The following is a 12,940-nucleotide window of genomic DNA, read 5'->3' as shown; positions in this document are numbered from 1 at the left end:
AGTTAAGTCCAGAATGGGTCTCAGTGGGCTATAAATTCAGGTGTCACGGGGCTTTTTGAAGGAAATGATTTGTCTTTCCCAGCTTCTAGAGGCTTCCATGTTCCTTAGCTCCTGGCCCCCTTCCTCCATCTTCAAAGCCAGTAAGCATATCACTCCAACCTCTGCTTCTGAGTCACAGCTCTAATTCTTCTCCCTCTCTTTCACTTATAAGGATCCTTGTGATTATGTTGGGCACACCCAGATAATCCAGGATAATCTCTATCTCGAGGTCCTACTAAGTGCCAAGTGATTTACATATATACTACCGTTAATCCTTGTGACCTATTTTACACAAGTCCTGAGACCCAGGGAGGTTGGCTGACTTGCCTAAGGTCTCACCCAGGTAGTAGATGGCAGTACTGCTGTCTATGCCCAATCTGAGAAACAAGCTGGTCTTGGGGGTCAGCCACTGGGAACATATAGAGGCAGCCTTGTGACTGAGATTACAGAACATCAATTACAAAATGCACAGTCTGCCCTAGCTGGTTTGATTCAGTGGACAGAGGCTCGGCCTTCGGACTGAAGGGTCCAGGGTTCAATTCCGGTCAAAGGCAAATGCCCAGCTTGTGGGCTCAATCCCCAGTAGGGGGCATGCAGGGAGCAGCCCATCAATGATTTGCTCTCATCATTGATGTTTCTATCTCTCTCTCCCCCTCTCCCTTCCTCTCTGAAATCAATAAAAAAATATTTTTTTAAAAATGCACACACCTCCCATTTGGAGGTACTGTCTTTAATTATAATTGGGGGCCACTTGGGTGTTTGTCCCTATAGACCAGGGGTCCTCAAACTGCGGCCCGCCGAGGACGTTTATCCGGCCCACTGGGTGTTTTTGCCGCCGCTGCCTGTCCTGCTTAGCAGCCGACTCGTCCCGGGCCCACAGTGCCCATGTGTGGAATGTGCGCCGCACTCTCCGACTCCCCTCCTTCTCTCTGAGGGACAGTGAACTGGCGCCCTGTTTAAAAAGTTTGAGGACCCCTGCTATACACTTGTTTTCTGTTTCGTTAAAAAAAAGCTCTCAAAAATAAGGAAATGGGAGTTTAGAAGTGGTGATGCTAAAGAGGGAAGGCATGGGGTGTGGTTGGGGGTTGTCAGGGATAGGTGGCAAGTGTCTCCTTCACCCCACACCCGGTGTCATCTCCTAAAGGACAGTCGCATCCCAGAACAGGCAGCGTAGACTCAATATTGACAAGTTAAGACCAACTCCATTTCTATGATTGCCGGTCCTCCTTCGGGACTTGAGGAGTATGAGTTAAAATGATAAAACAGCATTTTGTAGATTGGTCAACTTAATGTCAGGGAAAAGCTGCTGGAAGTTTATTTCAAGGAACAGATGTGTGGTTCCGTCTCATTACTGAAGAGCTACAAACCCAAAAAAGACAGCAGGTCTGGAGGTTCTATAATCTGACCAGCTCGGTTCGAAGACTGGCTCCACCACCACTACGATGACTTTGGGCCATTCATTGCCTTCTCTGTGCTTTCGGTGTCATCATTTTAACACGTCGTAGCCATAAAAACTATATGCCAGGAAAGAGTTCCAAACAACACCTAGGAGAGTATACTTGTCCCCTGGAAGTAACCACCATTGTGCAACTATTTCCTAAAATCAGAGTTGGAAGAAGGGCCAGATGGCAGCTAGTGGAAGTCTTCATAGAATTTATAAGCCAATCCTACCTGCCAGGGACCTATAAGTCTAAATTTCAAACGCTGTGATCTTATCCACTATGATATACCATATGTTTGAGCAGAACCAATTTTTAAAAGCAAAAAAACATAAATACACTATAGGAAAACACTTCCAGACTATCAACATGGTGTTAAAAGGTTTGAAAGACTTGTCAAAGCATTATGTTCACCAGGGTCACTGAGGGAGTCTAGGACATCATTTCTGCTTAAACTGTTGAATGCCTTTGCCTTTCAAGCTACTTTCAGACTAGGTAAGGGACATTTACAGCAGAGCAAGTAAAAGCAGGTGACAAATATAGTTACACATTTTAAAAGCAAATTACTTAAGTTCCTCAATTGGTGCAATCACAACTCCTTTTTGTTCAGACCTGTGAAAACGATCAATCTGTATTTGTATCCTAAGCTTCCCGTACCTACATCTTGAACACAGTCAAGTTCAAGTCCTCCCGGTGCCCCCGGGTGCCTTAGGTTGGACTCCCCTTTGACAACCACAAACTGAGGTTTCCATAACAAGCTGCTCTGAAAGTGGTTCTGTAACCCCAGGCACCAGTTAGGTCCCTAGCGGCTGGCAGCTTAAACTATTTGTGTTTTCTGGGCCCCGACCTCACCATTCACCTAGGAAGCCTGGGCCTTAACCCTTCAGGACTCAGACCTCTGGCAGCCAATCGTTGTGGTCCTTACCCACCATTGGCTAAAGCACCTCAGCATGTGTAGAGTTTGACAGATTGGGATTAGCAGGTGGTTAAACTGCAGGAAAAAGGGTTATACACAAAACCCAATAGTCCAGCCTGCTCTGGAGAACCAGGAAAGCTGTAATTTGCTTTAACTTCCTTGTCACCATTTTAACAGAGGAAACAGAGAAGTGAAAACAACTCTTGACTTTTCCAGCTTAGCATTCTTTCAACTATACCACACCGCCTTACAGCTTGAAGATATTATGCAAGGATTTTACAGATACTGGACAGAGGACCAGGACAACAGGACAATAAGAGCCTTGCCCTAGCTGGTTTGGCTCCATGGATAGAGAGCATCAGCCTGCAGACTGAAGGGTCCCAGGTTCTATTCGTCAAGGGCACATGCCCGGGTTGGGGGCTCAGTTCCCCAGTGGGTGGCATGCAGGAGGCACCAATCAATGAATATCTCTCATCATTGATGTTTCTCTCTCTCTCTCCCTCTCTGAAGTCAATAAGAAAATATATTTTTAAAAAATGTTTTACACACACACACACACACACACACACACACACACACACACGAGTCTCTACTGGGGCAGTTCTATGGAACGGACATTCCTGACCTTCAGTGCTGGTCACATAGATAAGGCTCTATGTCCTACACATCTAGATGGCATGTTATAAAGCCACTGTACCATAACATAATTAAAAGGGAAAAAGGCAAATTAAAATTATAGCAAGTTTCCTCAATTAAGTTAAAAAAAAAAAAAAAAGCCTAGAAGATAAATTAGCCATGTTTGCTAACAAGTGTTTCCAATGGGGGAGAACCTATTGTCCTTAGTCCTGTCTATCATGTGTGACTTTTGATTAAAGTTATTTGGCAACCTGGCCGGGTAGTTCAGTTGGTTAGTGTCATCCCATACGCCAAAGCTGCAGGTTCAATCCTTGGTCAGGGCACATACAAGAATCTAACCATGAATGCATAAATAAGTGAAACAAAAAAAAGATGTCTTTCTCCTTTCCCCTTGCTAGAAAATCTATAAATAAAATTAAAATAGTAACCTGGCATAAAATTCTTGTGATATTTCCTACCAAACAGTTCAAAACAACATGTGCATGGTCACACCATTTTTTAAGTCCTAATGCAGTAGAGGTCTGAGGCAGGGCCCAAGAGTTTCAACAATTCCCCAAGTGATCCCATCCACCTTCTAGCAGCTCAACCCAAAATATCAATGCTTTAGAGCCCCGTGTTCTATCTTTTTGGAACCAAGCTCCTAACCAGAACAGAGGTAAGCCTTCCTTGTACTATCTGCTCTAAACTGGACAGGGAAGTACCCCCACTTGCTCCAGTCCCCAAGATGTTTCATGACTCACTTAAATTATAGCTAGAGCTAGCACTAAAACCCAGTTAGATCTCTGAACTCCCAAGAGTTATTTTTTCAATGAGCCAGGAGCCCAGGAAGTTTAATTTTAAAACAGAGAAACTACCTCAACTGAGAATACAGCAGGACCAAATGAAGGGTAGGCAGGTTTATACTGTTAAAATTAAATAGTAATACAAACATAAACACATACAGATACATAGCAAAGAGCAAAGTACTATCACTAACATGCACAAGGACAGCAGTAGAGGGACTGCCACTGTCCGTATTTCTGAAGTGCTTTTAGATAAAACTAGCAAATGCTCTCCATCTCCTCTGTACAACATGCAACTTCCCACAGCAGCTAGCACCCAACACCTTAGCTATTCACCAAGAAGTTTGTTCTAAAAATATTCATTCCAGCCGAAACCGGTTTGGCTCAGTGGATAGAGCATCGGCCTGCGGACTGAAGGGTCCCAGGTTCGATTCCGGTCAAGGGCATGTACCTGGGTTGCGGGCACATCCCCAGTGGGGGGTATGCAGGAGGCAGCTGGTCGATGTTTCTCTCTCATTGATGATTTTAACTCTCTATCCCTCTCCCTTCCTCTCTGTACAAAATCAATAAAATATATTTTAAAAAATAAAATAAAAATATTCATTCCAGTAATTGTTACTATAATTACAGAAGTTAAAATGAATGAGGCTCCCCCTAAAAAAATGAAGCTGAATTACAAGAATCAAGACCCCTTCATAAGTTCTCATTCTGTTTACAAGGTGATAGCCCTGGACCTACAGTAAAAGATTGAGAAGTGGTTGAACATTTATATTTTAAGTGAAATAAAATGTACATGGCAACATATTTCATGATTCGTCCCTGTAGCCAACTGGATCTGGTCTTATTGGATAAGAAGACTTTTATTATCAGGAAGACAAAATAAGTCACATTTTCATAAAAAACTAGGCACACCAACTAATCTCTGCGTTTTAAAATACCTATGAAGACAGCTAACATTACAGCACCATGAACAGCAATGAAAAGGTGGTCCGAGGACAACTGAACTTGTTAGTCACAAGAGAGTAAGTTAGAGAGAAATGGTGGCTTTTGAATGTCACTGCTTCAGTGACCTGGAAATACATAGGCAAGAAAGTTCCACTTTCACACTAAAGGGGGAGCAAACTGATTATGAGAAACATTAACACAACATTATCCCTTTTGAGCACCACATACCGGGTACAAGTCTAGACATTCTACAAGTACTAACCCGTTTTAGCCTCTGAGGGACAGTGCTATTATTGCCTCCATGACACAGATGAGAAAACTAAGGCAGGGATTAACCTGCTTAAGGTTAACACACCTAGAAGACGGTGGGAATCAATCCAGGAAACTTGCTTCAAAGGCCACCCTCTTCTCTACTTATATTGCCTCTTAACAACCTTAGAGACTCCCATTTTAAAGGAAAACAGAGTCTGAACAGTTAAACCAAAACTTAATCCCAAGCGTCACACCGAAGCCTGTAACCCCTTCACCAGGCATCAGTGTCAGTAAAATCCCTAGAGAAGAACAGAATCACTGAGTGAGGGGGAGCCTCCCGGAACATGGAAACGCTGACCCTACCTTTAACCAAGGCTCGAACCCCAGCCCCAATCGTCCTTCCCCTCTAACATCAGTCTCCTGTGACTGCGGCACCACAGCCTGTCAACAAGGGTGTGGCAAGCACAGGCAATGCTGGAAGCTCAGGCTTAGACCGGCCAGGAAACGCTGGCATCCGCTCAGGAAGACGGGGTTGTTACCAGCGATTCCCATCGAAGCGTTAATGGCTTGAGGTCCAAGGACTTGAATATGGCCAGGCTCCTTTCACAGAACACACACAGTAACGTACATTTCACTGAAAACATTTTATTGGCCTTTTGTATAGAAACGGGAATTTATTTGCCAGGAAGGATGATGCCATCATACTGAAAGAGAAGAGATTTTTTTTTCAGAACAGGAGGCAACAGCAAAGATCGCAGCAATGGCTAATGTTTCATTTGGTAAGTCAAATCTGATACATGAATTTGGCTCTGAATCCCATACCCATTCTGAACTAAACAGGAAACTGGCCAGTTTTAACAACTGCTACACTGAGCTCAACTGCACTGCACCCCAAGAAAAAGGGGGCTCTTAGGAGAGCCGCTTTCCCACCCTCCGAGCTATTAGCACTGATGGGGGCGGAGAAAGGCCTGGTTCTGGGTGTTCTTTAAACCATTAACCCTGGAAGCCCCCACTTGCCAAGCTGCTCAAATATTCTATCTTCAAAGAAGCCACCAACCAATTGGTGGTAGATTTTGCATCCCCAAATCCCAACTCCATTCACCGCAGTCCACCATTTCACCTGAGATAAATCAGCGTTACCTTCTGCTGGAACCAGCGCATGGCCTCCTCTTTGCTGATTCTGTGTTTGGCCCCAATGCAGCCTGTCCTGCGTTTCTTGTCTGCGATGCTGAAACCTGGCCTACCCAGCACCTGTCCCAGGAATAACCAACAGTCACCCAGCCAGCTCAGAGTCAACAGCAGACAGACAAGACTCACACATTGGAGATCCATCCTCAAAAGTCATCCGGTGGCCCAGTAATTCTGGGACTGATGGAACTGGTACCACACCCTGGACACACACCACACGCTATAGGTTTGGTTTGGAGGGTGGGGCTGGCTGCACCTGCCCTCTTCCCCACCTCACTCCCAGTGGCAGCAAGGATTCTCCACCACTGCTTCCCAATTTCCAAAGACTTTCAATTTTTAAAAGTGATATTAAGAACAATCTTACTACATGTGTATTGTAGAGAATTTAAAATTCTGAGAAGTTACAAAGAAATAGTTTTATTTCTCTCCTTCCACTCCAGCACAAAAAGTCCTTCTTAAATTAGGCTTGCTGTTCCCTGACTCCCCACGAGCACCCGATTCTCATTACGGTTTGGATGTCCAAGTCGGACAAGGGTGCTGCCACCATTCAGGTTCCACACTGGTCAGGACTTCGGGTTTTTGCTATTTAGTTTGACGGTTGGACCAAAGCATAACAGTACCACCAATGGTCATTCCTACAATGGAACCCCCATCTGACAAACCAGCCAATCACAAACCTGCGCTCTGGATGGAAGCCACCCTCCCGCAGGGGCTGGGGGAGGAGCTGCAAAGAGCAGCCTCAGTGCAGCCAACCCGAATGCCAAATGAGGCGCCCAGCGCTCGCTCTCCAATTTTCAACCCAGTGGCTGGATGACATTGTTTCTTGCTCCATCTTACAGCCATATTGGTGGTTGCTAGATCCTAGACTTTAAGCTTCACAATAGCAATGACCTTGTCTGTCTAGTTCAGTGCTGCATCCCTAAACACGGCACAAATGAGGCACATCTTCCAAAGGGAAAGAAGACAAAGGCAGACAACACTCAAAGTTTCAATCCAACATCTGAACATCAAAACAGCACACAGGAAATGAAGGAGCAGCTGATTCCACGCTCCTCCCAGGTAAGAAGTGGGAAAGACCAAATATCCATACCACATAGAAGTCCAGGCCGTAGATGCCAATGCTTGGGTCATATTTGATCCCCAGATCGATGTGTTCCTGGATCCCAAAACCAAAGTTTCCAGTATCCGAGAAGTTATTTTTTCGTAATTCGTACTCTCGCACCTGAGGAGATAAACGTACCAATCACACTCCTTGTCAACTCAAATTCCCCAAAATAACGACCTTGGCTTGTACCACTCAGCACTCCAGAAATACAATTTGATCAGAAACAAAATCCGGTTTCTCCACTACACCAAATCACACCCCAACTATGGATTTCACAGAACTTTCCCAACTTCCCAAGGGCAGGGAAAAAACCAGGGAAACATCAGAGTATAGTTTAACTCTGCCAAATGCAGGAAGAATCCTTTAGAAGTTCAGACATACAGAGGACCCTGGCTGGGCAGCTCAGTTGGTTCTAGTGCCGACCCCTTACACAAAGGTTGCGGGTTCGATCCCCAGTCAGGACACATACAAGAATCAATGAGTGCGTGAATAGGTCGAGCAACAAATTGATGAGTTTAGTTTTTTCTCTCTCTCTCTCCCTTCCTCTCTTTAGGGAAAAGCAAATCAAAACCACAATGGAATAACATCTCACACCAGGCAGAATGGCTATTATAAAAAAGATATGTGTTGTCAGGATGTGGAGAAAAGGGAAAGCTTGTGCTCTGTTGGTGGGAATGTAAACTGGTGCAGCCACTATGAAAATCAGTATGGAGGTTTTCCAAAAAATTAAGACACATGCAACCCTATGTTCACTATAGCATTATCTACAATAGCCAAGATATGAAAACAACCTAAGTGTTCAATAGGGATGAATGGATATGTGGTATATACACACACACACAATGGAATACTACTCTGCCACAAAAAAAAAAAAAAAAAGAAATCTTGCCATCTGCAATAATGCCAAGGACCTTGAGGGTATTAGGCTAAATGAAATAAATCAGACAGAGAAAGAAACACCATCATTTCACTTACAGATGGAATCTAAAAAACAAAACTCCTAGATGCCAAAAAAAAAAAAAAAACAAAACACAGATTGGTGGTTGCTGTATGTGTGTGTGAGAGAGATGTGTGAAGAGGGTCAAGAGGGACAAACTTCCAGTTATAACATAAGCCATGGGGATGTACCATACAGCATGGTTAATAATACCGTATTGCACATTTGAAAGTTGCTAACATTAAATCTTAAAAGTTCTCATCACAAGAAAAAATTATTTTTTAATGTTGTACAGTGACGGGTGGTAACTAGTCAGATTTACTGTGATAATTTCAATAAATAGCATACTGTACACATGAAATTAATACCAAGTTATGCTAATTATACTTTAAAAAAGGTACACGTGTTAAACTGGTGCTCGTTAGCATCACCCCATGACGGGATGGGCCTCACCTTCAGACCTTTCTCCAAGATTTCTTCTGCCTTGGCCCCCCGGACTGTGCAGTGGACAGCAATCTTTTCATTTCTCCTGATGCCAAAGGATCTGACGGTGTATCTGGCTGCAGGCCGGGGAGTAACAGGAGTCAGTTGTTGTCACACTCCCACTGCCTATTCCCCAGAACATCATCTCCCCAACTCCAAAGAGATCCTACGGATCTAGCCACACTCTAAGTGGTGGTCTTCTAACCAGTGTCACCTCCATCTTTTAATTGGTTTCATCTGAAACACAGAAACTTTTCCAACTCCAGGTCACTCAGCCACACTTAAGCAATTAAGAGCTCAGTGGTAATGTCAAGGTCTCGGGAAGGCAAGTTCACAACCAGAATAAGCCCCTAGAAAGGAAGGTGACCACTGTGTTCTACAAAAAACATTAGGACAGCCCTAACCGGTTTGGCTCAATGGATAGAGCATCGGCCTGCGGACTCAGGGGGTCCCAGGTTCGATTCTGGTCAGGGGCATGTGCCTTGGTTGCGGGCACATCCCCAGTATAGAGTGAGCAGGAGGCAGCTCATCGATGTTTCTAACTCTCTCTCCCTCTCTGTAAAAAAACAAACAAAAAACAAAAAAACATTAGAACAAAAATAACTAATGTTTGCCAAAATCTTATTGGACTGTCATCCCCATTTTACAGATGAGGTTCTGAGACTAACTTGTCTATGATCACAAGCCAATAAGAGGCGGGATTTGAACCCAAGGACTTGCCATATTCCACTATCTTAAACCAACACAACTTTTTACCCTGTTCTCAATGTCGCCTATATAGTCAGGCCTAATACCATTTACTACTTCCCCAGCGTTTCCCCTCGGCCCCGTCCCTTTCTTGGAAATTCTTTGCTTGGGCTAGTCCCAATCTCTGCTCACATTAAAACCCTGTAGTCCAAAAGCCACAACCAACCCTAAAAGGAAGATACTTCTTGGGGGGGTGGGGGGTGGGAGAAATTAGGCCAAAAAGCTAATGCTTTTAAGGGCTGTCATCTGTCACTTTCAAAATGGGCGCTCAACAGGCTAGGCAGAAGGGGAGCTGAACGCCCAGGCTGGCCGGCCTGCAGCCCCCTCCGTGCCGCCACTCACCTTTGGAGAAGACAGGGGTCTGGCCCGTGAGCTGCTCCAGCACCTTGGCTGCCCGCGTCAGTCTGTCCCCGCTCTCCCCCACGCAGATGTTGAGGCAGAGCTTGCGGATGCGCAGTTCCCGCATGGGGTTCTCCTTTTCCCCTTGATCCTGCTGTGAACAGGGAGCGCAGCGGTCACCGCACGCAGCCGACACAGCTGCGAGCGCTCCCCCTACACATGGCGCGTTCATCTCTGCTCAGCCCACCTCCGACCGGAAGCCCTAGGAACGGAGCAACTGTCCCTGCGCCCGTCCGGGAGGCAGCGAGGAAGACAGCTCGGCATCCTGGGCCTTCCTCCCCGCGCGGAAGAGGGGAATAGAGACGTCGGGCAGGTCCCGAGGATCAAGGTTACAGACACTGAGGATGAACCCCCAGGGGCTCAACATGTAGGGTGACGGGGAGCGCCCCATTATAAGGCCGATAAGGGGGAAGGAAACACAGAATTTAACTGTTAAGGAAACGGGAAGCACGTGCTAGTGCCGCGTCCCTCATCCCACTCGGAAGCAGCGCGGAGACTGCGGCAAAAGGCCGGCCCTTCCCGTGCGGAGGTCCCGGCCGGGGCTCCCCAGCACCGGCCAAGCCCCAGGTCCTCGGGGTCGGAGACGGGTGCGGACCCCTTCGTTCGAGCCGCTCGCTCTCGCTGCAGCCCAGGGCCCGTGCTCCGGGGCCTCCGGGCGGCTGCCCCAGCTCGCTCTGAGGAGGACGTGAGGGAGGCGCCGGGGGCCGGCTCCGCGCTCTCGGCCCGCAGGGCTCCGAAGTTTCGGGACGGCCAGCAGCGACGGCTCCGTCCTCCTCGGGCTGCGGGCGAGGCAGCCCTCGGGGGCTCGGCCGGCCGCGGATGGAGGCGGATGAAGGGAAGCTAACCCGGGCCTCGGTTACTCACCGCCATGATGAGAGACAGGAAGAGAGAGTGAAGTTTCCGGAGCAGGGCCTTATGGGACAGGAGGCGGGCTCTTTCCCACGCTAACCAGAGAGAAGAGGGAGAGAGAGAGGCGCGGCGTGGCGTCGGCTTCCCCCTTGTGGGCACTGCTAGCAACTGCAGGCAACGCTGGCGGGCCACCAGGACCCGAGTTTCTCGTTTTGAAAGCTTCCAGACTGGGTTTTACTTGAGCTTCCCGGCCCTCCTCCTCCCCCGGCCCAGTCGCAGGACATGGGGGGGTCTTCCGTGATGAGACAGCCAGAACTACATTAAATCAATTACACAAATTATGAAGCAAATAATTTATTCTGCAACAAATAACATTTATACAGTTAGAACAGAGTGGCTTGAGTCCTGAGCTGTGAAGACAGGCAGATGTGGTTCTGTCTTGGCTAGCTAAGCTAGATGCCCTTGGACAGGTTACTAATTAGACCTCCTTCAACCTCAGTTTTCCTTGTCTTTAAAATGGGTACATGATATTGTGAACATTAAATGAGGTAACTGTGTAGAGCGTATAGTAAGTCCACAATAAGTGGTTAGTTTTGTTATTACTATAACCTATTGTATCCAAGCAACCCCCCAAAAAGTGTTAGACATGGTATACAGTTAAGAGAGCGTCACCTGCAGACACCAAGACTGCTTATAGGTCAGTCTCTGACAGATGAGGTCTCCAAATCTGACTGTGAGAGGGCTCCCTGACTTAGACTAAATCCTTAGCAGCAGGACCCAAGAGGTTGCCAGGATCCATATCCCAGGCAGGAGCTGACCTTGAGTCAGCCAGTTCCTTTAACTAACGGGGAGAGAAGAACCAGGAGGACTTTGGTGGGAAAGCAGCCAAGCCGATTCCTTAAGCTGCCATCATTTCCTTCTCCAGTCGCTAGAGGGAGATAGAGGCCCCCAGGCTCTCTCTGTTCCATCCGTCGGGACAAAAGGGCACTCTGGGAAGCTGGTCTGAAGGAGGAGGGAAAAGGCCTCCCTTCAAGCCTCCTCCTTCAAGCAGCCACTGGCTCACCCAGGGCCGGGGCCTCAGCCAGACCTCCGGGAGAGGGCAGAGCCGAAGGAGGGGCTGCTACAAACCTTGGAATAAAGAGGCAACTGAACGCAAACACATGACCCTGGGTTTTCTTTTGCTGTGAAGCATGTTTTGGGGATAACTGACAAAATCGGAATGACGTCTGCAGACTTCACAATGTACCCATGTTAATTTACCAGTAAAGCCCTCCTTCTGATTCCTTAGCCTTGGTTCCATAGGAGAATGTCCTTGGGTTTAAAAATCACACATTCGGTTTGGGGTAAAGGAGCATCATAACTGTGGCTTACTCCCAAATGGTCCCGAAAAACATATTGTACTTAGAAAAGGATAAAGCAAATGTGGTCCATTTAAGATTTAGGGAATCTAAGTGAAGTATACATGGGAGTTGATGCAACTTCTCTGTGACTCTCAAATTGTCAAAGTGAAGTTCAGAAAATAATTTGGCCCTGGCCGGTTTGGCTCAGTGGACAGAGTGCTGGCCTGCGGACTGAAGGGTCCTGGGTTCGATTCCGGTCAAAGGCACATGCCTGGGTTGTGGGCTCAGTCCCCAGTAGGGGGCCTGCAGGAGGCAGCCCATCAATGATTCTCTCACCATTGATGTTTCTATCTCTCTCTCCCTCTGCCTCCCTCTCTGAAATCAATAAAAATATATTTTAAAAAAAGAAAAAAAATTTGAGGGAAAGATGTCCCTTAGAAAGATAAAAAACGAGTTCATCCTCCAAAGTTCAGTCTTATTCTCTCTGCCCCCCAACTTTCTCCACTGAACTTCCCCCAAATAGCTCTCACTTGACCCAGTACCCACACTGCGTTGATGAGAATACTAATCAATAGCTAATTTACCACGGCCAGCAGGTACCAACTCACTCGACCTTTACCATCCCCGGGAGTCAGGTACTGTTGTTTCCCATTTTACAGATGAACAAACAAGGCACACCGAAGTTTAGTGAGTTTTATAGACGCCGTGTAAGTCTACAGGCTAATGCCAGAGTCCCATCTGGTTCTAAGAGCGGATGAACCAGGTCAGGGCCAAAAGCGGCCCCAGGGCTCCCCCTTTGCACCTCTCCCTCCCCAGGAGCCCAGCTCTGTGGTTCTTGCACCAGTCAGGTCCCCGAAAGGAAGCAGAGGGGGCGGAATTAGCC

At 46.9% G+C, this 12,940-nt stretch overlaps 1 protein-coding gene across 2 annotated transcripts; it reads right to left on the bottom strand.

Moving 5' to 3' along the window:
- Positions 1 to 5,634: 5,634 nt before the first annotated feature.
- On the bottom strand, positions 5,635 to 10,805 carry RPL11 (ribosomal protein L11). Of its 2 annotated transcripts, none has more exons than XM_008148102.3 (6): positions 10,733 to 10,805; positions 9,812 to 9,962; positions 8,693 to 8,799; positions 7,288 to 7,419; positions 6,150 to 6,260; positions 5,635 to 5,713 (listed from the first exon to the last, which is right to left on the bottom strand). In XM_008148102.3, exons 1-6 carry the CDS (start codon positions 10,736 to 10,738, stop codon positions 5,684 to 5,686), a joined length of 537 nt encoding a protein of 178 aa, XP_008146324.1. In that variant the 5' UTR covers positions 10,739 to 10,805; the 3' UTR covers positions 5,635 to 5,683. The 2 variants fall into 2 exon arrangements, with proteins under 2 accessions (XP_008146324.1, XP_054576875.1); XM_054720900.1 differs by having other exon boundaries at positions 9,812 to 9,959; positions 10,733 to 10,781.
- Positions 10,806 to 12,940: the final 2,135 nt, after the last annotated feature.

Source organism: Eptesicus fuscus, chromosome 9 (genome assembly GCF_027574615.1).
Source record: "Eptesicus fuscus isolate TK198812 chromosome 9, DD_ASM_mEF_20220401, whole genome shotgun sequence".
Taxonomy (NCBI): domain Eukaryota; kingdom Metazoa; phylum Chordata; class Mammalia; order Chiroptera; family Vespertilionidae; genus Eptesicus; species Eptesicus fuscus.
This window is presented reverse-complemented; position numbering and strand designations above follow the sequence as displayed.